This window comes from Mus caroli, unplaced genomic scaffold (assembly GCF_978045245.1).
Source record: "Mus caroli unplaced genomic scaffold, Mus_caroli_1 scaffold_19, whole genome shotgun sequence".
Lineage (NCBI taxonomy): Eukaryota > Metazoa > Chordata > Mammalia > Rodentia > Muridae > Mus > Mus caroli.
In genome coordinates this window covers 67,955,829-67,980,483 of record NW_028227274.1, presented here as the reverse complement: position 1 = coordinate 67,980,483, position 24,655 = coordinate 67,955,829, and the positions used below count along the sequence as shown (strand labels likewise).

The 24,655-nt window shown below is 41.4% G+C and overlaps 1 protein-coding gene across 26 annotated transcripts in view; it reads right to left on the bottom strand.

The window, feature by feature from the left end:
• The window catches only part of Tcf4 (transcription factor 4), a 343,670-nt gene that overhangs the window by 27,005 nt on the left and 292,010 nt on the right, over positions 1–24,655 (bottom strand). For 22 of the 26 annotated variants that reach the window (XR_015046030.1, XM_085833424.1, XM_085833430.1 and 19 more), the window contains 6 exons: positions 22,841–22,974; positions 16,804–16,936; positions 8,529–8,596; positions 7,379–7,457; positions 4,855–4,931; positions 2,026–2,229 (listed from right to left, as the gene is read on the bottom strand). Coding sequence is in view for 25 of the 26 variants with exons in the window: in XM_085833424.1 (XP_085689550.1) it covers positions 2,026–2,229; positions 4,855–4,931; positions 7,379–7,457; positions 8,529–8,596; positions 16,804–16,936; positions 22,841–22,974 (695 nt within the window). In the remaining variant the exon portion in view is untranslated. The remainder of the gene's footprint in view (positions 1–2,025; positions 2,230–4,854; positions 4,932–7,378; positions 7,458–8,528; positions 8,597–16,803; positions 16,937–22,840; positions 22,975–24,655) is intronic. The other 4 variants (XM_085833426.1, XM_085833429.1, XM_085833442.1 and 1 more) reach the window with 1 other exon arrangement.

Sequence of the window (24,655 nt, the reverse complement as noted above, 5' to 3'; positions counted from 1 at the left end):
GTATTGTTGGCCAATCATTTGTCTTTTTAAAGTTGTTGGCCAATCATTTGTCTTTTTAAAGTTGTTGGCCAATCATTTGTCTTTTTAAAGTTGTTGGCCAATCATTTGTCTTTTTAAAGTTGTTGGCCAATCATTTGTCTTTTTAAAGGTGCTCACTTCTGTTCTCTCTCTCTACTTTCCATTGGGGTCAGTTCAACTTCCCCTCTCCAAAAATAATTCTAGTTTTTTTTTTGTCTTTCCCCCACCCCCTTTTCCTCGTGTTCTATCTCAGAATCAGCATCAAAGGTCAACTAATTCCAAAAAAGCAACAATGTACAGTTTAATATGTTAAAGAAATGCTTAGACTCCATCTGGTATTTAAGAACAAACTACATATTTATGGAAAAGACAGTTTTTACATCAATGTCTTGGGTGCAGGCCGCATCCGGCTAACATATGCAAAGTGAACACAGCTACAGAAATTAGCCTATTTCTCTCTTGATTGAGAGCAGATATACATAACTGGTTATAAGGCGCATATCTGGATTTTAATAAAGCCAGATTTCTTAATTAAAAGCAGTGTTGTTTAAACACTGCAGTCAGGGGGAAAAAAGAAAGCTGTACAAATGAAAACCTCATATTAAATGCATCCCTAGTGTTTAACACATTACCTGAGGCCAGGCTAAATTAAAATCTAGACTTGCCTTTGTAAACTCTTTAGCAACTGCCAATGAACATGCAAACAATTTTTACTCAGTGATGGATTTTTAGGGTAGAGGTCAAGATAAAGAAAAAAGTAAGGAAAAAAGGTTTAGCATTGGCATTCAAAAATATCTTTCCACATTTTAGAAGTGAGTTCATTGCTTCTATTTATAAAGTCACATTTTTCCCCCCTAATCGGTTGCAGGTTTCAGTAATATACTGTGCAGGGTGGCGCTCTGCATCTTGGTCTTTCAATTAAGAGAAATTGAAGAAGGACCAAAAAGCCACCCACACGAGGTTTCACAGTTATTTTGCACTTCCTTTTGGAAGCATCTCCACGTGAGAGAAGTTGCATCAGAGGATGGAGAGTGGTCCTCACCTAAGCAGTCTGGGAACCGGCCGGACACGGGGCAAGCAGTGCAATGGGATGTTTACCAGCAGGTGTGTGCTGGGGGCAGAACTACTCAAAAATCAGCAATAAAGTGAAACTTACACCATTTATCAGCTAATTGTTATCAATTAACATTTTTCTAATAAACCGTCTCTGATCCCTCCCCCCCCAAAAAAAGGCAAATACACAACTGATTTCTAGTCTCTAACCCTGAGACTGAACGGCATCATTTTAGTTTCTTAAAGACAAACCAAACCACCCTCATATTTAGAATGGCAATGATGTAACGTGAACTTGACTTGTGGTCTTTGATCAGAGTGATCAAGACGAATAACTGAACTTATGAGCGGTGATCTAGCAACTTACTAATACCTATGTGGAATGAAAACACATGCTCATATAAATCCGTATGCATGAGTACTCATAGGAGTGCAAGTGTCAAAGAGGGAAGGCAGCTATAGGATCTGTCAGCCGGTAAGTGGGCAATGTAATGTGCTCTATAGAACGGCAAGAAGAACAAATAAAACCATAGTATGTGGTAAAACACAGAGAAACCTTAAAAAAAAGATGAAGTAAAAGAAGTTAATTTAAAAAAAAAGCCAATGGATTGTTTAATTCCATTTCAATGAAATGCCCAGAATCTACAGGGACAGGAAGTAACTTGGTGATTGCCAGGAGTTGAAGGGTGGGGACACAGGAAGGGTAGGAGAATAACTGTGTGATGGTTGAGTGGCTTTCTCTTTCTTTGTACATGAGGCGAAACTCTTCTAGAGTTAGACTGTCATGATGGTCACGCAATCCTGTGTACAATCTAGAACACACTGAACTGTACACTATCAATATGTGAGCTATCCATATTGTGAACAATATCTCTCATGAAGTGATTCTTACAAAACAGCAGCAGTAGTATTTTCATTTGCCATTTTAATTCTACATGAACAGAGTCCACTTACCATGAGCGAGTGTCTGTTGGCTGAGAGAAGACCAGTTCCATACCCTGAGCCCAGGCTACTCATCGCTCCATTGTGGGAGGGTCCGATGATCCCATGCATGTCCCCGTGGCCACCAGGCACAGCTGTGGACGGGCCCACTGCGTGGTTCCGGAGAACATGAATCGCATCGTCCAGTCTTTCTAAACGGTCTTCGATTCGGCTTTGCTGTGGGTTTGTACGAGAGGTGAAATTGGATTTAGTTGGAAATGCATGCACAGGTTGCACAAGCAGAATCCTGGGCTGCTACAGACGGGTCTGGGTTACAGAATATATGTTTCCAATAAAGTTTGTTTCCTAAGAACAATAATAAAAATAAATAATGTCCTTCCTAGAAAACTGGTGGAAAATGTTAATGTTAAAGTTACAGTGTTATTTTTCATGAACAAAGTAAATTCAATAATTCTTTGAGGACATTATTATATACATATGCTACACTGGACTCCATTAGCTTGAAAGAGAACTGAGATTTATGTTAACAGAGGAAAACATGCATTGAATTTGAGGAACACTTTGGCAAGCACTGGGCTAAAATATTAGTAGTGGAAAGATGATCTATTTTTGGTTTTTGAATTAAATGTTTCTTCAAGTCAGAGACAGGTAAAAGTTTAGGCAACTTTAAGCCCCCTTCTCCCTCCCCCACTTTAAAAAAAATCTGTTATCAATATCAACCTGCATGTATGCATGTAGGGAAGGGTCTCAGAAATTGTTACAGCAAAAAATCTTTAAAAATTCTGTCACACAAAGTGCTACGAAAGCACAGGACTAAAGAATAACCAAGATTTTGCTTGATCATCTACCCAGGACCTACAGCTGATTTCAAAGTCCATACCTCCGGCAGCAGAGAATTCACTGCTTTATGCAATTAAAAGCCAATCAGCCTACCCCCATTTTAGACATTAGGAGCCTAGTTTTCTTCAACTCTCTAAGGCTTACCCTATAGCTAACAGTGAAGAAAAGGTACACAGCTTTGTCTTCATTTTTTTTTTTACTGTGATTAATATACATCAATTACTGCTTGTCATTGTATACCTTAAAATACACCATCTCATCAATGCATATTAAACATGTATTCATAGACAGGACAGGAGTGCTCTTTCCATATAGACATGAAAAATGAAGCTCAAAAATTAAGCTGATTAATTATTCTGTGTCTTATTGCCAAAAAGTAGTTGTCAGTGTTAGAATCTATCTTTTCTTTTCTTTCTTTTCCTTTCCCTCCCTCCCTCCCTCCCTCCCTCCCTCCCTCCCTCCCTCCCTCTTTATCCCTCTTCCTTCTTCCTTCCTCCGTCCCTCCTTCCCTCCCTTCCTTCATCATCCCTCTAGTGCTGTTTTGTACTAGGACTGTCTTGGTTCTCTTTGGTTTCCAGGGCACTATGCAAACAGATGTATCAGCTCTACTGCATAAGAAAAGCAATTTCTAATTATTCTGTACTGACAGGAAGAATGTGTGTCTAATAGAGTTAGTCTACGGTACAGAACATTTTGATTTGGTGGGCTTGCGAGTTGTATGGTGTTCCCTAGCCTGCTAGCTCGGCTACTTACTTGACCAAAGGAATATTACTAATTTTCTCTGAATCTACCATTTTTAATTTGTAAAAGATAGGATGGTGGTAAATGGTTGGGTCAATGTGAGCATAGAAGGAAATCTAGGTGCCTGACATACTTCCTGGCTAACAGTTCCCTTCTGGAGGGAAAGATCTCGACTTAGAATCCCTGGGAGTATTCAGAACGTATGAGGAATCCCAAGCTGTGGTCCACAGCTATGTACCAACCTCTCCAGTTCTACAGCTGAATATAGCCTGCTTTTGAGGGCTAGGCTATGGAGACCATCCTGCAGAGGGTAAATAGAACAACTGAGCTATCGGGATGGAGTCTGTCAATGAAAAAGCTGGGCTGTTGTCTTTATTGGCTAAAATGCACAGCTAGGTGATTCATCTGGCTCAGAAAGGAAGAACACGCGGAAGGAAGACGCTGCATTTTCATCTGCAAATCTCCCTTTAAAAAGTAGGTTGAAAAGGAAGACAGTAGCCCCTAAATCATAGACAGGCTCACATGGGTGGAGACAGGGAAAGGCTTGCTTCTTCCGTGTTTCTTCTCAAAATATGCAAGAAAAGCAGAAAACTCAATCCCGAGGCAGAACTGGGCTCCCCACCACTTTTGACTCATGGGTACACACCAAACCTGCACTGTGCAGGGAAGTGTCTTGCATAATTCCAGCTCCACCCACCCTAAGCTGAGGCAGATAAAAGTGCCAGACTTTGAATCATCCTGGGAGTATTTATAATATGAATTAGGCCCATGGAACTGTTCAGCTATTTCCCGGGGAAGAGTAGCCACTTCCTTACAAGTCAAATGGCTGGATTCCTTTCTACAAGAACCGCAGCAGAAGGGGACATAAACCGTAGGCCTCTTGCTTGAGGTTAGGAGGAAATGGCCTACTGTTTACCTTGCAGGCAGGGAGGAGGAAGATAGCATCATCAAGTGTCCCAGTCCTTACATTTATGTACTTACTGCTCTGGAGTGTTTAAAAAGAAGGAGAGCCCTATACTAAGCTCCTGGGATGACTCTTGATCTCCTATCAGGTCCTAGGTATTTGGAGCCCTGGGCTTTCATTCTCGATGCATCTAGGTCACCATCTCCAAACAGAGAATAGGCATCCTAATGATGCCGGCTCCCAGAAGCTGGTGGCCCTAATGTCGACTTCAAGTAGCAATCATTGAAAATATGTACCGCAGAGTGACAGAAGAAAGGAAAACCTGGTCAGAGTGTCAGACCCAGGGGGCGACATACCAGTGAGTGCAAGGGTCCTTCATAATTGGGAGATGACGAGGCCTGTCCTCCGTTTCTAGACCAAACAGCTGTGCCTGCTGACATTGAAAGGAGAAAAACAATCAGATCGCTGTGCACTTAAACCCACAGATACTTAGAAAAGGAAGCAATGTTGATTTCTATTAGTCAATATGATAAATACACTTAGTCTTCCCAGATGAAAATCTGGAAACTGGGGACATCTTTTTTTAAAGTAAAACATGTAGGATTTTCATGGGCTGGCTCCCCGTGTGTGTCCTGAGTCTGCTCTGTAAAAAGGAATATTTTATTGGGTCTAAGTTTCAGCTAGCAGGACTCCTTTGAGACATATCTGTCACTGGAGATTGGATAGTTGTGGTGCTTTCAAGGGTATGGAGGAAGGGTGGGGGAGGGCTAGGTCTTTAAGGGAGGTCAGACTATGACCAAAGACCCTTGTGGATACATGAGAACTTTGCTCTTGTTTTAAAAATGTCTATGGGATGAGATCAACCTTTAAACAAGTATTTATTTATTAATTATTTATTTTGGAGCTGGGGATCAAATTCCCTGCTAAGCACATGTTCTTTACATGGGCCCCCTCAGAAACTCTGGAGCAAAGAAATTTAGTTCACAGCAGTTCTCTAAAGAGAAAGATACAAAATTCCCTAACATTAAAAGCTACATAGTTTCTTCCAAAGAGCCTTTCAGAATATATTCCCTATATCCAACCTACAAAATGAAAATCACTTTTAAATTGAAAATGATTGTAATGTTAACACCCACTATTGAAAACATATAAAGTCTATAATTCAAAAATAGGAAAAAAAAATATAATTGTGATCTCTCAAGATCCTGTGCCCGGTGCTGCCGGTATGTTTAAAATCCGTCCTTTTTGTCTTTTCTGGGTATGCCTGTGTATTTTTATGCTAAACAAAAATAGGATATTTTGTTCAATTACTTTTCTTGACAGAATTTGGACAGAGCTGTTGGTGTGAAAATAGCAATCTGTCCCCTTATTTATATCTTCATAAAAGTTCTTTCTTCCTAACATGTGGTCTTTCAAAATGCATCACCAAGACCCCCCAAAATGGCTTCCTCTACCTACAACTGGTTGCAGAGCCTGAGGCTCCACCGCAGGTTTGTGCATTCTCCTCCCTAACCTCACGTACAGTGCCACAGCAGGAGCATGCGCACCAGGTTCCTGAGCACGCATGTCTCTCATGGTTACTGGCACAAGCCCTCCCTCGCTTCGGTACACTTATGCACAAAACCAGGACATCTGACATAAGTTGTTCCCACACTTCCAGAGCGCGGAACTAGCTGCTTTGTTTGAAGTGGTGAATGTGGTGTCCCACCTGCTTCCATCCTCCCCTCCCGTTATTGTCTCAAGTCCTTTGTACTCAGTCCTCCTCTGCTTTGGGAGATTGATATTTGAGATGATTCTTTTTTTTTTTTCTTTTTTTCCAGAGCCTAAGAATCTGGTGCCAAGACAGAACAACACAATACTAAGCTTTCCTTTCCATTTGTACTATGAACGAGGGGGAGTGGGGGAGGGGGCGTGGTGGCGGTATTCTATTACCATCTTAAAACGCCTGCTTCTTCCTGGTTTCAGTTTGGTCACCCAGAATAGACTGACTTCAGAACCCAGGTGACCCTCTCTCTGTCCTGTTCTGTGAACTTCCTACGCCAGAGAGGTTGCCATCCCATCTGCGTTGCAACCATCCCTTCTTAGACTGGTTCTGCAGTTTGAAACCTCTTGCTTTCTATGAGGGAATTGGGCTTAAGGGGAGGCATGGGAGGGCTGCACACAGGCAATGGCACAGGACTCAGAGACACAACACTAAAGCTGAGCAAATCTATTCTAAATCCCAGTAAGGTCAGGTATACACGGGACAGTTTCGTATGGAAGCCGCCTTCCCATTTTTCAAATGAACTGATGCATGGAACAAGGTCAAGTGACCTAAGAAGGAACGTAGATCACTCATGTGTACCTTAGAAAACTAAAATGGTTTACTATATAGCTGTACCACTTATAATCATGTGATTGGAAGCCATACATCATAGCAACTTAAAGAGAAACATCCCTCTTACTTCACACATTTACATAATTTATATACAAAATTGCACTTTTTCTCAAATATTTCATTTTAGGGGAGAAGGCTCAAATGTCTTCAGGGAAGGATTCATTTACATAGCCTATATTTGGTAATTAAGTATTAGATATTTCTGACTACATTTACTATTTTTTGAGAAACTGTATTGGAATATATGATCCAGCTGTCGAACATCTGTACAACTAAGAAGAGTTCAAGGAATGAATGGCTTTTCATCCAACTTTTAAAAAACAAGGAAACAAATGTACCCTTAGATTATAATTTGTTATCCACCCATTCTGCTTTTCTACGGGCAGGCTAGGTTTCGAGATCTCTATAGGTTCTGGGTGTGTAGGAGGAACTGGGGCAGCAGGCAGCTCCCAGACTGTTCCATCACCTATGATGGCTGTGAAATGAAGTCTAGGAGACAGTACCTGAGAGTGAAGGAGGGGAGCCCACAGGAGTTGAAGGATTGGAGGAAAAGCTGTTGTTCGTGTGGTCAGGAGAATAGATCTTGAAACAGTGGAGAAGAAAAGAAACTCATTGATTTCAAACAAACAGTTTTTAAATAACAACAAAAAGCATCCATGCAGCTCCCTTAGAAAACCCACAAGTCACAAAATGCATGCAACATTCAACTGTACTACAAACATTCCAAAATGAAAAATGCAACAGTTACTTCAGGTTTTCAAAAGAATCACTGTGGCAGCGTGGGACAGTGGGACATAGAACTGGGGGTCAGCCAGTTTCACGTCCAATCCCTTTCCCTCCCATAACTGGCCGAGTGGCTCTGGGCAAACCACGGACATACTGGTTTCTAATTTTCCTTTCTTCCTCCACCAAACAAGGGGCTGGGCAGCATTGTGTGTACTGTAATTAGGACAATGGCAAGCAGGGCACAAGAGAGCCCAGACTAAATAAGTACTTTCCCTTAGAACCAAAGGCTGATATTAGTTGAACTTAGTTTATGTCCACCATGGGAGGGAAAAGGCAACCAAAGACACAAAATCTTAGGAGAACAAATTTCCTCTTAAAAGTATAAATGATTGAAGACACTGCAAGGAACCATTCTCTGGCTGAGTGAATAAGGAGTGCTGGTTTGTCACTAGGGAGCACTCAGTGGGTGGACAAAGCAAAGAATTGAAGTCCCCCAGGTGCCAAAGAAATGACAAATCCCTCATGAACCTCAGTGTTTGTCATTTCTTTTTCAAGTAGCTTTTCCAAAGCATCTTATAACCAACTCTTGATGAGTCAGGCTTAGCTAGCCAATGGGCATCTATCATACTATAGAGATGAGAAAAGAGAAATGCTCACTGAAACTCTATGAGCTCAAAGGCCCGGAGAATATCCCTAGGCCCTCACTGAAGATGGTTAAGCACCAATAAGACAGCAAGATGAAAAAGGCTAGCCAAAGGAGGTAAAACAGCTTTCCCTCAAAAAGTCTCAGTGATCCTTATTCCCCCAACCGCTCCCCTCATCAAAGCTATTTGCATTTATTTTCTAAAATTCCATATGTCCACTTCTCATTAAAGTTCACCCTGCTACGAGCAGTGCCCGTGGAATCCAAAGTCAATATTTCCTCACCGAAGCCAGGGCTTTCCCCAGAGCGTCTCCAGTCTGGGAGCTGCCTGCTGCCCCAGTTCCTCTGTTTGCTGCAAAAACAAAAGACAGAATATGAAAACCAGGCAGTGAGACGTCTAACAGTTTTCTATTCTTGGTCCATTTACTCACAATTTAATTGCATTTTTAATGCTAATTACAACACATTAATCTTTAATTAGCATTAATTTGTTTGCTGAGGTAGATGTCAAATATAGTCATGTTACTTTTTTTTTCCAGATAAAATATAAACCTGACACCTTGGTTTGAAGACAGAGTGCTCCCCCTGCCATTACATCCCCCACGTTGCTGATGAGCAGTTACTGGTGACAGTTACCAAGCCAGCCCTTGGTGGTCATCATCACTAAGAAAAATGTGACACTTGTAGGACCTTAAAAATCCTCCAAGTCCAACATTTCTTTATATATAATTGAATTATCTTCATGAATAATTTATACCTATCGTCAAATAAAGAAAAATTTGATAGACAGCAAAAAGGGCTTGCATCTCAGTGCCACATAGTGGTTTTGCTAATGAAGAGGAAGAATATTTTGTTATTCTACAAATACATTTTCCATATGTGTGTGTATGTAGGTATATGTGTTGTTAATAATAATAATGCATGTATTCCTACATAGAGCACAGCCGACTCCTTTGCTGAAGATAATGTGCCAGTCAACCGTGTGGTGGAAATGGGCTGGGTGGATTGACAGGACTTAGGGAATGCTGCCTTTACTAATGCCCTCAACGCTAGCGCATAGACTAAAGGATAGCCTACTGATGCTCTCCAAGAGTTGCTTTTCACTGTTGACTGGAATGGAAAGAGGAGACATTAAGTCAATAGATGAATGCAAGCAAAGTTTCACTGCACACATATAAAGGTGTTGAAATCCCCTAATCTTCTTGAACAGGAGACCCTTTTAACTAAGTACCTTGGATCATCTCCTTCCAGACCCAAGGATGTGGTGGGATATGACTGAGACTCCAGAAATCAGACCTACAGCTTCTCTGGGTCTTGCCTTCGTTCTCTGCATCTCTGCTTAGTGTATAGCTGAGGTATTACTGTTCCTTTCATAGATTTGCATGCTTGGTGTATCAGTGCAATGATTTCTTATATATGCTTTACTCGACGACCACCCCCACCCCCCTCTGACTCATTTGCTCATTCCAGGAACACTGACAAGTGCCAACTGTATCACAAAGCAAACACAATTACCTTTACTTTCAGAGAAACAAACCTCTTCTTTTCCCTATTACACATGGATGATGTACACAAGCTATATGAAAATAGTAGATTATAGTCAAGCTATATGAAAATAGTAGATTATAGTTGTGGGAAAATTCTCAGAATGTGTTTCTGATATCATAGAAACTAGACAAATAAAAGCAACTTAGAAAGGTATCAAGGACACTAAAATATTTAAGACAAAAAATAGGCAAAATTCTGGTATGAAAATGGGAATTTCTGTATTAAAGAGTTTTAGAAACAACTAAAGATGGTTGTAAAAGGGGTGTGATGGAGATTTACAGACACAGAGTATCCTATCAACGTGCATCATTACACTATCTATGGGAGCAACTATTGTTTTCTTATCAAGCAATATTATCTGTTTGTTATTATATGCTTAAGTGGAGACTGCAGTCAAAAGAATCCATGATATCGTCCCGATTCTTATACAGGTCTCCATGAAGTGAATGTTCAGAGAAACATTGGTGAAAAGAAAACAAGAAGAAAAAAAAAAACAATCCACATTTACTAACCAAGAATCCAAAAAATAAAAATAAAAAAGCAGTAGCTTTCAGAAGACTTACTCTTCTTTTGAACAATTAAAAAAAATCAAAACTATAAATTAAAATCCATCCCTGCAACCATCCATTTTCAAGATACAAATCAGGAAGACTTGGAAAACCAACAAACACATTCTAAGAACATTCACAAAAAGAGAGGATAGATACTCTTAGTGTGATTTAAAAAGTTCTTTTGACTTGTTTATTTTACTATATTATTTGTATGAGTGTTTTGCCTCTATGGTGTGTATGCACCACATGTGTGCCCGGTACCTAAGAAAGTCAAGATGAGGCTTTGGGTCTCCTGGGACCAGAGTTACAAATGGCTGTCAGCCATCATGTCGGTTCTGAGAGTTGAATCTGGGTCTTCACAAGAACTACAAAGGCTCAAACAGAGCCAACTCTCCAGCCCTAGTGTGATTTTTTTTTTTGTTCTAAAGCACTGAACCTTTTAAACTAAGCTATTAGTGTCTTCTTTATACAAAGAGATATTAAGACTCAGGAAGCTGAATCAAAAATAGAATCAAGTCCTTACCTCATCTGGTCATAAGAATGTTTTAGAAAACTACAAAGGCTATTCATGCAAGCCACTGATAAGAACAGACTAATTTTTAACATGAAGCCATTTTACCTTGCAAGAGCTGGACAGCCCAACCAAGAGGCTTACATTTCAAAGCAGTTGGCTGGGGCCAGTCTACTCTTTCACTGGGCATGCCTTTTGTTCTGTTCCAGGAAACACGGAGGGGACACATTTTCAACATGAGATGGGTCCTCTCTTAAAGATGTCTCTTTTTGTTTGTGTGACCAATATACAGAAGGCCACACAGCATTAGAATGGAGATATGTTTTTAATTCTCAAATGGATTAATATTTGGCTTTGGTACTAGAAAGTGGGTCATGCTTAGCAAAACATATATCAAATCCACCTTTCAGACTTCAGTATATTAGGACTTCACTGATATTTTAGTACTGGGTTCTGTCAAGGCATATTATTAGGGATCACTAATGTTCACGTCACGGAAACAGATATGTCTTTATGTGTACCAGTTTTACTTTGGTTCTAATCAATTTCTTTTGCTTAACAGACAGAAAAACCAAAGCCAAAACCCCAAAACCAACCAACCAAACAAACAAATAAACAAAAAACCCAAAGCAACATCAAAAAACGAAAAACAAAAATGAAAGAACAAAGCACAAAAAACCTCCGCAAACACCCCCAAACCAAACCAAAACACAAAAAGCAGCCTTTAAGTAGAGTATATCAAAGGTACGAATGGGAAATGAGCAATTATGAAAAGCTTTGTGATTTTGTAGGAACGTTTGGTACTGTTAGCCACTCAAGTATTGTTCAGAGAAGGCTCCAACCCAGGTGCTGTTGCTGGCTAGAAACACACACAAAGGTTTCACATCCTGTCCTGGGTGTTGGACCACCCTCCGTGAGTGTCCGCTTTGGGGAAATGGTGGTTCCCATCAGAACACACCCCAAACAAAATACCAGGACGACTGGTGCCTGGGGATGAGCTCTGAGAATCAGAATCTGGAAAATATGTTTCCCCTTTATTGCACACCCATAACCTGCGGCAGGGAAGAGGGGACATCAAAGGGCGGGGGAAGTACAAGTCGGTGTGTTCTCCAGACCAGCACTGCCTTACGATGATGCTCTTCTGAACTGTGGTCGGTGACCCTCCTGTCATTAAAGTGCTAAGGAGAAGCATAGCAATGCCATGAGTTTGTCCACAGGGATGACTATAAAATGGAACGTTGCCAACGCTCCACCAAGACTCCTTTAGAAGAGCCTCCAACAATGGGCGTGATGTACTAATGCCACGTGGGAAGGGCTCCAGGCATACATGGGGGAAGGTGGGCCTCCTGACTGTGTGCAGGAAATCGGGGAGAGGCTTAAATTAAACTCATTTATTGCTCTCCATTGGTGGTCTTTAAAACTACAGACCTGAAGCTGCTGGATAAAATGTATCTTTACTCTTTCTTCCATCTGTGCCTGGTCATCACCCAAATCCATCTGAAGGCCCATGACCCTCATAACACAGACTGGATATTATGTGACTAGCTTAATAATAATAAAACAATTACTATGAAACCAAGTTCTCTAGGGAAAGAGGACATAATGTTTCTACTAGAAAGCCATATCCCAACATGCTTCCTTTCATACAAACATGTCAGGAGGAGTGAAAGTTGTAAGTCAGATTAATTCATGAACCAGATAGATATTTCTGAGTAATATTTAACATATGGTGCATTAAATCAAACTTAGTAGCCTGTTCCTTCAACACTAGTTGGTTTGAGGTTTAAAAAACATGGGAAATAGCATCTTTTTCTATAGTCGGAAGGCAGCCCACTTAAAGACTAATACAACAATTGTGGCTATTATAAAACATTATGTTGTTATTGCCCAATTCCCTGTGAGGGATAGGGAAGGTTTGTGGTCCCAAATCTCCAAGAGCATGCTGTCAATGTATAAACATGGAAGTCTCTGAATGGAATCTGCAGATGGCTGAGTGGCTCTCGGGCTTGGGAACCTCCCTGAGCTATCCTATGGCAGAAGGTTCTCTCACTCCTGATCAGCAAGAGCTGATTATTCAGGAAGGAAGGAAGTAGGAAGACAGCCAAGTGTACTACCCTGTCGACAACTCTTTATCCTTGGATAAAGGCAATCTGGGCTAAACCACTTCTGACACAAGCCAGCTGCATGGCATTGAAATGGCATTTAGGGATGAAACAGAAGTGCTCAGATGCAAGTGAATTCCTAAAGGTCCCTGGTCAACTCTCACCTTACCCAGGTGCTAAGCCAGCTGAGCTGTGGTTGATCCGTGATGTGCCCTATTGACCTCACTGAGCTATGCTGTGCCCTATTGACTCCATTTATTCCAGGGTGATTCTGAGACCCTTCCTATCCAGAAAAGGCTGACGTAATCACCAGAATGTGCTAGTATTTGCTAGGAAGAACAGGAACGGGCCATAAGCCACAGTGAAATATTTTACCGTGAATGGATATGCCATTAAAAGTTTCATAAATGTTCCTCAAAAGAACTGGCACTGAACATGAAGGAGCAAAAAAGAAACAAATGAACAAACAAAAAGAAGGCGTGGCCAGTTGTCTCAGCAAGAAAGTGATGAGCCACCCCCAACCTAAGCGAGCACTTTCCATCTTTGGGATGCAGCAAATGGACATGACATGAGATGCAGGCCTCGAGAAGCTCCAGGGCTTATACCTCACCCTGTAGACACCACGGGGTTCTATGGTTGGTTTAGGACAAAGGCGACAACCGTGATGAACTATTATCTCATGATACTGAGACCCGGGGCAGCCCTCTGAACCCAGAAAGCTTTGGCAACTATGGGTGCCATGTTTCAGAGAGCTGCAGCGCCTTGCAACTTTGTGCCAAAAGAACTTGAAAACGGGCTGTCCTCGTGTTAGTGCTTGAACCCATTCTTATGGCATTAGTGCTCTTAGGGATTTTTTTTCTCTCTCTCTCCAGGATCATGTGTGTAATCTCAAACATGTGTTGGGCTATGTGTTCCTTATTTACCAATTATTTAATTAGCCCTGTTTGTTCTTTGAGATACAGGCAATGTAGTATTTCTTTATTTCCTGCATTTCAGAGTGAGTGAGTATAGGCCAAATATTTTCAAAGTCTACAGATGTATCCTATTAGCCAGCACTGCTTGTTAGAGAAACGCGCTGACTTCAGAAGAGAGTGCTTCTCTTAGTGTTCTGTGGACATGCTGCCATCACAGCCTTCTTCCACATGCCAAACCAGAGCCGAGGAGACTTTTACATGAAGACACTTGAGGACCAGAGAGCCAGGAGAATAAGGCTTACAACTGGTCTTCAATGTTCCTTGCCATTTGTACACAGGGAATTGGGAGAATACAGTATTTTAAGGCAGAGCATACTGGAATATTCAAGAACTTTCTCCCTTAAAGTAACATTAAAATAAATTTTATATTTATGCAAATTTAATATGAGTATTTCTCATTGTAAGATTGAATTACCAGATGTGCTTATTTTCTAAGATATTATGATGCTTTTTAAAATACTTTTTTCCTAGTAAGATTTTTGACAAGAATACTAATTATTATAAAATGATTTATGGAGTAAATTTCCTTAAAAAATCCTTTGTCTGGGTTCTAAGAGTTTCTTATTTTTCTTTTTAAGTTGGAGATCTTCACTATTTTCTGGACATTAACAGGACCTTGAGGTTTATATATAAAGTCAAATTCATCTTCAGTCTGCAGCTAGGCTCTTCATCTGTAAGGCTCAGACCCCTCTACTGTGATTAGGCTACTGCCATTTGTCCATAAGCTGACAGCAATGGGACCATCTTAAGCAAGCAATCCTTACTCTGACTGTACTAGGCAGCTAAGATGTTCAAGGCTCACAGAGGATAACCTGGAGCACTATCCCTCTTTTACCCAGTGATCCATGCATGCCTCACTCACAGACACTGGACACCAGGTCTACACAATCCTCTCTAAAAGAGTGCCCAAATGTGTTTTCCTGAACTCGGAGGTCCGTTCCACCTCCATATCTTCCTTAAAAAGAAAATGACTCAAACCACAAGTAGACAGGAAACCTGTCACGTACAAGGATGAATGACCGGCCATTCTTTATAACCGACCTCATGACTGCAGAAGGGGCTTTCCATTTGTCAAACCACACTGAAGTGAAATGTGCCCCTTTCAGTCTTTCAGTTCTGCACTTTTCTTTCTTTCTTCTTGTTTTTCAGATCTGCCCAAACTTCACTGGGTGCTAAGAGGACTTTTCCCATGTTACCTCGGGCCATAGCTCTGCAAGGTCAGACTGGCACAACATTCTTGAAAAGGTTCTCTTATGGAAAGTTTCAGAATGGAAACTCGTTCCTAAATTGGCTTCTCTGTGAGATGTGATAGGACAGGGCTGCTAGGTGGCTCATCTCAAGTGTGAAATAAATTACTGAATAAAGAAGCATGGTATTGGTTGGCTAGGGAGTATATTTGAACAGTTTAATATCATCTCTTTCACCGAGAACTCTCCCATGTAAGTGATTCATACAATTCCCAAAGTTCAAGGGAAAAAGAGGAAAAAAAATTACAAAAAGCTAAAGCAATAAACAGCCGCATGAGGTTCTCTCTAGAACAAACCCTGAGTTTCTCATCAGTGACCTTCTGTGAATGACCTCAAAGGGCAAGCTGTTACAGTTTCAATGGGAACGGTTCCCCGCAGGCTCCTGTATCCCAAGACTTTGTTCCTAGCCTGTGCTGCTCTTTTGGAAGATTTTGGAAACGGTGAGCCACAGGGCCTGCCTGGGCTGCAGACGTAGACCACTGCAGGCACACCACAGTGGGGACAGCACAGCACAGTGAGTGGGGACACACAGTTTAAGCTCTCAGTTTCCTGATCCACTGAGATGTAATAATTTACACTGCAAGCTCTATCCTCCAAGGACAAGGGCCCAGGCCATGCTGGACTGTGTCTCTTCAAACCATGACCTCAACCACAACTGTCCTCTTGAAAGTTGCTTCTCTCAGGTATGTGGTCACAGCAACAAGAAAAATGCCAAATGCACCTGTCAAGTGTGGCTTAAAGTAGAATAGAATACACTGTGACTAGCAAAGTCCTGGGTTGTATGAGGACCCCCGAACATCTAGATGTGCTGTGCAGCAGAATGCGAAGCCTGTTGAGGTTGACCCACAGGGAAGTAGCTGCCTCTGAACCAACTAGTATCTTCCCTTTAGGAATAGCTAAATGCCCTGACTAGCTCTTCCCTCAGGAGAACAGTACTGGCGGAGATCCATCTGTACTAAGCGATCACCACAGACATCAGAGGATGTGAGCTGATGATACATTTGGCAGCAACAATCTTCCTGAGCCTAAACTTATTACAAAGCCCACAGGAGATGATTTTGGGCCCACTGTTAGCCAGACATCTTTCCTCTGTGAACAATTTCTCTTCAAGGGCTCTATCATGCTATATTCTCTGAAGGTTAAATTCGTCTAGCTATTAAAATGACTGTTAACTGAAAACTTCATACAAACAAGGCTTTGGAAGACAGTGACACAGCATGGTTCACAACTGAGCATGACGTTCAGTCTTTGTGAAGTGGTGAATACCTACTGGTGTTGAGTATAACCGGTTCCCGTATCTCACTGGTCTTCTATGAACAGTGTTAAGAAAACTTCGCTAGCTTGATGTTTGAGAATGTGAGATGCAAGTGATTCTGGGTCTACTTGAACCCTTATTTAACTTAATGACTCATAATGGACAACCAAGTCAAATTTCAGTTTCTTGTCACTAAAAAAGAATGTGGCTATGGGCAAGCCAGTGAACTCAATACCTTCATCTGTTCACTCGGTGATGTGACAAACATTTATTGCCTGCCTATAATTCCACTGTGAGAGGAGAAAGAGGGCTTTCATAATTAGACCCCACCATGGAGCACTGGTGTCTGGGTTGCCATACATACTACTCACCCATTATACTGTCTGTTCCGTTGGCAGGGGGGGTGCAGGAAGAGGTGCTGTAATGGTTGGTGCCACTACGATGGAACGTGGACATCGGAGGAAGACTGGAGTTGATGTCTGCCGAGGAGTGGGATGGATAGCTCTGCAGCAGGAGGAAGAAGATGTTCAGCCATGGTATACTTAGTCTTCTGAATCACAATATGGCAAGGGAGACGCTTTCCGAATTGCAAAACGGCCGAGGAAACAGCCTGTCTTATCTGATAGCTTTCATTCTCTAAACAATCAAATACCCCTAGATCCAAAGTTGATCTGTGGTTGTATCAAATGTCAAGGAATATCATAGCAACCCAGGAGGCCAAGGAAAGACCAAGACCACCAAATCTATAAATAATCGGTTTAAAAACAAAACAAAACAAAACAAAACAAAACAAGATCATCTCATAGACCTCAGAAGCAGACATGGCTACCTCTCTTATTTTTTTCCTGTGGCCTACTAAACAACTGAAGAAGATTGTACAGGATGACAATATACAGATTTCTGGGGTTTGTGTTACACTGGACCCAGGCCTTTAGCCTCTACACAGCAAAATAACAGGGACCTTCTTCCTCCCCTGTTGGATTATACTGCTCAATGAATCTCGGCATCGAGAAAAGATAGAAAATGACAAACAGTTAAAAGAATTAAAAGCTAAATCTCTCTAAAGCCTGAGTGTGAGAAAGCGTACATTAGTGGCCTCACTGAATTGATTGGGTATCCAAAGACTTGCTTGGGCTTTCTTTCCCTCTGAGTGCCTCCTTTGCCTGCTACATATACTATTTAGCTGACTAGGACGGAAGAACATCTTTCAATGGTCGCTGGGCCTAAGGCTTAGCTTCAAATTTAATTCTACACCAGTTGTTCAAATGATGGAAGGTGGCACAGTGGTTGTTGTATACCCATCTCATGGGTGATAGGATCACTAAAGGGACACATGGATTTAAAAGGACACCTCAGACTATCTTTTTGCCAAATAAACAAAAAACCAAAACCAACCAACCAAGTAAAAATAAAATCCAGTGGTTAAAAGTTGCTCTCATTTTTGTTTTGACAAGCTTTTGGATGCACTTTCGATGTTAAAGAAAGTATGTAACGATAAAGATGTTTGTGGCATGTGATAAATTAATAGTTACAAATTTTTATTATATCATTACTGGAGATGCATTTAATTACTTAATTCAAAAATAGAGACTGGGTAATGGATCACTATTTTCTCATGCCTAGATATGCTTTCTGAAATGTTTTTAAGTAGAGCTATTAGATACTGCAGATCCTGGCAAGTACTAGAACCAAGGCATTTGTTAACAAGGAAGGAACGTGGTTTCGTGGTGCTGGCCAACTTTTCTGCTTAGTTCTGCCTCTTCCTGGATGCCCCTCCCTTTGCGTGCCATTCTCCGATGAGTTCAGTCCAATTGTACCTGCACTCTGCACTGTCACTCACACTCATTCCTGGGTCAGTCATTGCCGGTTGCCCAAGTCCAATCCCACGACTCCCTTGAGGGGAGGGAATGGAGCTCATATGCCCTCATGCTAAGCAGTAAACATACAGGAAACATACAGTGAACATACGATGACAGTCCATGTGTATGGACTGAAGTCTGACTTATTTGAGGGACTGCCAAACAGTCCAGGTCATGCATCTACATTTTAGAGTTGGGTCTGACACATGGATGTCTTTGAAAATATCACACCCATGTTAAGGAAGTAACTTTCCCCTGGGCCACCTCTTTACAATGGGGACTTGAGTCTCCCAAGTCACCCATACAATGTTCTTTAAAGAATAACAGAGTGGTGCTTCTCCACGGTACAAATTATTTAAAAAAAAGAAAAGACAAGGTAAGATACAAGGCTGGGAAAACCAAGCTTAGATGAGTTGAGTCACAGCGAGTTCTGCTTCTGAGATAAAAGTTTATGATAGAGATGGAGAGAAAAAAAGAACTACATGGAAAGGAGGAACCAGAGAGAAATACAATAATGAGAAATGTTTAATTAATTATAAAAACGAGAAGATGGGAAAGAGACAAAGGAAAACGATCGGTGAGACTTTTTGGACTCTTCTAACTTTCTGGAAAAAGGAGGATAATTTAGAGTGTGACCCACAAAGCGTTATCGCTAAATGCAGAGACTATGAAGGAAGAAAAGCAATCCCCGGAGCTTAATGGGGAAACCGATGCAGTCCATACTAAATCAGTTCTTTTCAGAGACACACTGAAAATTAGATGCTGAAACAAATGAATGAGATTTGTAACTAGATTACTTGTCAATGAGACTATCTGTGAAACTGATGTTATCGGAAAGTTAATAACAATACAGCACAGAGAATGTTAGTGATGGCAAGTAGTGTCTCATAGAAGATTTAAGAATCAAGTCCTTGATCTTCCTCCAGCCACCACTGTCCCTCCTGCTTGCTATAAAGGTTCAAGGAGAATGTGGCCCATTCAAGTGTTGTGGCCTGCCATGTCCATCCTCTTCAAGGTTTTTGTTGTAGTTGTTGTTTAAATTTCTGATATCCAACTGAGAGTCTATTGATCATGTAAATGTTACAAACATTCACAATGGTGATGTTTGTTATTGATCTATGGGTTGGTGATTTGAAGATTCACAAGTCTAAGAATAAGTAGTATACGCTAAGAATAAAATGGCGCCACAGGCCAAGGTGGTGTCTCATAGTCTCGACACTCGTGGCCTTTGTGACAGATATTTTTATTACCATGGAGTTTCCTGTATAGATGGTTATTAGCATCTCTTGCCTCTACTCACTGGACGCCATTAGCATCCATATCCCAGCTGTGACAACAAATATGTCTCTCAACATTGTCTAGTGGTTCCTGAGGACAGCCTTAAACCCAGTTTGGAAAGTGCTGATGACAAAGTAACTTGCATTATGCTACGATTTCAGAGGCCTCAGAAGGCTCCATCATGTAGCTCTGACTAAGTCCCGTCAGGCAGTGAGGCCTCTATCCTTCTTTTTCAAACATCTTGGCCAAGTCTTTCCAAATTTAAATTTTCTACAAAAATCCATTCCAAAGCTTAACCACAAAGTCCATTCATTGGGGTTAGTTCTGTGCCTGTGCCTGGGACAAGTAGCAATGAGCTATGGGATTGAGTTGTAAAAACCAAAACTGTAAAGGGTGATTCAAAGACTTACAACGGTAACAGTTTGAGGTGAAATGCGTAGAATTGAAACTTCCTCATTACACAGTCTGTTATAACATGGTGGAAAACGATGATGTTCACCGTGTTTCCAAAAGGTTTTGCCTTCAGTGATAATACGGTAGTGGTTGAATTACAGCCAAAATAGTCAGGGAAGCCTCTCGCCCTTCTAAGTTAGCCCCCTTTAGCATGCTGTTAGCCAAACATTACAGACTGGAGCTGTAGGGAAACGTCACTATTTTCAAGATAAAAGATGCTGACTGCTGTTGGATATTCAAATTATTCCCAATCAGTGTCAGAGTCTTCAAAGTCACTTCAGTGAGAGATTGTCATATGGCTAAATACTGAAATTACAATGATAACTAGATGTAATAATTCAATAGTTTCACTCTCAGTGGGAAAACTCATTAGGATGCATTACCAGAACCTTATTCATTTACCCTTTAAAGTAAGGATCTTAACTCTCTGAAATTTGCTAACTGGTCAAATTAAGAACGGGAACCTGGGCTCTGTGATGAGCACATGGCTCTATCACTGCGTCTTCTTATGTGATCTCTTGAGGCACTGCTTTAAAATGACCTTTCTCTCTGAACAATAACACTGTGTTGATTCACTAGAACTTTTTTCTAAAATGTGCCTGGTTTCTGACTTGAAATTATGCTTTTTATGCATCTAAGCATCATGTGAGGGCTCCCTCCATATGCAGTGAACTCTAGTGGGATAAAATCATATCATAAGGCAATATTATAAAATATGATTTAAAAAAAAATGAAGTAATGTGGGGGAAAGAAAAATAGCATGTGGACAAAACTTCCAAGGACTGAAATTCTAACTTTTAACATGTCACCCCAAACTTGAATTTGCATCCATAACTTCCCCAGTTTTGATTATGAGTCCTAGGCAAAGTCAGAATGAGTAAGTAAACATGTTGCCAAGAGATCTCCTAGGGACAGTTGGTATTTCCCTACACCTTCCCTTGAATGCCTCCAAGTAGGGGGTGGGAGAACAGGCAGGCTGAAGCTCAGTTATTTGCTTTTTAGTGAAAATGTGCTAACATTTGAGATGTTTGTGGTGCCTACATTGGAACACAGGAGAGATAAGAAACTGGCCACTCCCATCACTCCCACCTGCTCCCCAGGAAAGTAAAGACTAAGTGACCACGTGATGTCGTGTGCTCTGGGACCAACTAAGTGTGCATTTTCAGACATCAGAATTTCTATATCTGGAATCTTTGGGGCACCAGGGAAGAATATAAAGCTTTTTTATTTTTCTTCTATATATGCAGTGATTGAACAAAGGAGATCTGAGATTAGAGGAATCCAGAAAAAAATTCCCTGTCAGGACAGAGAAAAAGTAATAAATGTGAAAACAAGGGAAAATATTAAGAAGAGACGAAGTCACAATCACAGACCATAGACTTTCCTTCACATTTGTGGGGTTTGAAGGTCTGTGTGTATATATCAGTGTGTGTGTGTGTGTGTGTGTGTGTGTGTGTGTGTGTGCGTGCATATCAGTGTGTTTGTGTGTATATCAGTGTGTATCAGTGATTGTGTTTGTGTGTGTGTCTGTGTCTATCAGTATGTTTGTGTATATATCAGTGTATGTATCAGTGTATATGTATATATCAGTGTGTGTGTATATGTGAATGCACATGTGTGTGTATAGCACACGCATATGGGCATGTAGGTGCATGCAGCTGTGTGTGCACATGAAGAGGGGAGAGCAGGATTTTGGGTGTCTTCATCACTCCCTGCCTCAGTGCCTTGAGGCACAGGATTTCTCACTGACCACAAGGCTTTTGTTTTTGACTGGAGTGGCTCTCTAGGAAGCTGTTGGGATCTGTCTGTCTCCCTTCCCCATCTTCTTCCCTAATGCTGGGGTTACACGCACACACAGGCATGCCCAACACTTTACATGGGTGCTGGGGATTTGAACTTAGGTCCACATGTTTACAAGTACGCTTGCTTGCCTATGGATTCATCTTCCCAGCCTGAGGGCCATAGCATTTTAATTGCATGGTACTGAACACTGAACTCAAGTCTCATGTGGCTTGCATCCCATACCTTACCATGATCTAGACATTTTTATTTTCCTCAATGACAGATTTAACTATGTAAGTTGGTTCTTGGCCGGGGTCGTTCTTAAGCCTAGAGAGAGTCAGGTGGCTGATTCCTCTAGGACAAGGAAATAGATGAAGGTCAGTCAGTAGAAGTCATGGGCAGAGTGGAAAAGGCTTGCTGAGACATGACCTGATGTTACACAACTCGGCAGCTCTCACTGGGATGTTGAGCAAAGCAGAATGAATGGCACTTGTATGGAATTAAAATTTAAAAAGCCAAATGATGGAGACATTCCACAGCCTGCTGTTCCCAAGGCTACACAGAAAACAGAAACTTTTCCTATAGGCCACCATAGGTCAAAACTGACATGGTAATTCCTGTCATCTCAGATCCTTCCCACTCTTCCCTCAGCAGAGCACTCTCCAGAACTTCAGACATTAAAAAAAAAGAAGAAGAAGAAAAAAAAAGACCAGGCACTGCCATTGTGGAGGCCCTGCAACTCAAAAATCCAGTGTTTATGAATCGAAGGAAGCTGACACTGCCATAAAGAAAACAGAACAAAACACAATAAACGAAGGGACAATGGCAGAGAAGCCTCTGGAAGGTTTACAGAGGTGATCCGTTTCTGTGGAGCCTTTGATCACAGAAACAATAAAACTCCAAGAGTAATAGGTGAGAGCTATTTTTGCCTCTTTTTTTTTTTTTTTTTTTTTTTGCAGAGCCCTTGCGTACACACAGAGATGAAACTCATAAACCAGCTAGCGGTGCTCTGCCCGTCCCCGGGAGCCTTCCTTACCAAACGTTCATGTGGATGCAGGCTACAGTAGCTGCTGGACTGTGGGATATGAGAAGAATTGCCCAGCATCCCTCCATAGCCGGGCTGATTCATCCCGCTGGAGGAGCTCCAAGGGTCGCTGCTGTGATGGCCATCTGCAAAGGACAAAGAGAACCGTGACTTTTCTGAGGCGTCCAGCCTTGCCTTTGAGAATAGGGTTTTCTTCATATACTTGAAAATAACCTCCCGTTGTGTATTCATCTTTGTGTTGCTTAGCCGATTACATCACGCGACAGTCATCGTTACTTTTTTCCCAAGTGGCTTTTTATATTGTCAAACAAACAGAAACATTTAAGTTTGTGTTCTTAGCAAAAGAGAAAAAAGAAAATTAAAAATAAATCAACTGCAAAAGTACAGAACATGTTCCTCTGCGGAACTGTCAAGCAAGCAAGGTTAGTTCATTCCCAAAGAAACCGTTCTTTCTATCTAACCCCTACTTTTATGAACGTAATCTGAAAAGTTAAAGCATTTCTAAACTTTGGGGTGAAAATAAAACAGTTGGGACCTCACAGAGTTGGCATGGATGCAAGACTGAAGAACCTGCGCTGCAATGACTACTGGAAAAGAACAGCCCATTTTTAGAAGGTTGGGTTTCATTTCTGTGCCGTGCACAGTACAGAGAATTAATATTGGGATTATCTTACGGTAAGTGGGGAAAGAGGATTTTCAATACTTCAGTCCCAGGTCATTTTGGAATTTAGTATGTGCTACCTACAACTATTGCAAACTCTCCCGAGCAATGTGAGGAATGCATGCATGTCCTAAAATAGATATCACAATATAGAATAAAATTGGAAGCCTCTGGATTTCATAAATATATGAGGTAAGGAGTTTGAAAATGAGTCAATTAGACACATCGTTTTTAAAGTCTCTTTAGTGTGGAGGTGACCTCTCATATTAACAGCTGAATGGACGCTTCAAGAATTCTTTCAGTCCCTGGCCCTGAGGTTATAGTTTGTGATTGTTTAATTTTGATTTTTCAAAGAAACCTAAGGGCTAGAGACAGCCTGAACCACTTCTGAGTAATTCACGAACTTTCCCCTCTCTTAGCTTTTGAACGAAATTGAGTACTGGATTCATACCAGGTCATCAGCTTGTCATTGAAGGTAGTTGGGCATTCCTTGTTGAAAACAAGTGTATTTCCACAGTAACATGTATGTACTCATAGCCTTTGAATCAGGCAAATTTCATCTGATATTTTATTTCATGAAGCTGTCTCCCCTCCTCCCCTGCGCCCCACCCACCCTGACTTTTTAAATTCTGGAGCTAGAATTTCAGAACCAGTCTGGCCATAGACCACAGAGGAAGAGGTGGTGGAGTTCCACCTATAAGAACTGTGTATGCTATGCGATCCCACGTCTGTCATGTTGACCACTGTAGACTTGTAACCAAAGGATGAAAAGATACAACATAAGAGGTCCCCGTAGTGGGTTTAAAATATGCTGCCTGACAATCCCATTACCCCACTGCATCACCACGCGTTCTTCAAAGCCCATCCATGACTACCTTGCATCGCACAGAAGGAACTGATGTGCTCGAGACAGAATCATCAGGTTACTCTTTCTACCAATTCTCGCTATGTGGGAACTTAGTGTCTTTAAAAAGTGAACTGGTCTTGGTGTGTATGGGGTGTGTGCAAAAAACCATGTGTTCAAGAGCTTGAAGGCCAGAACTCATTCCTCTGAGACAGCGTCTCTCACTGCATCTAGAGCTTTGTGGTCGGGGTAGGCTGATGGCCAGCAAGCTGTAGGGATACACCCAAGTCCCCATCTTATC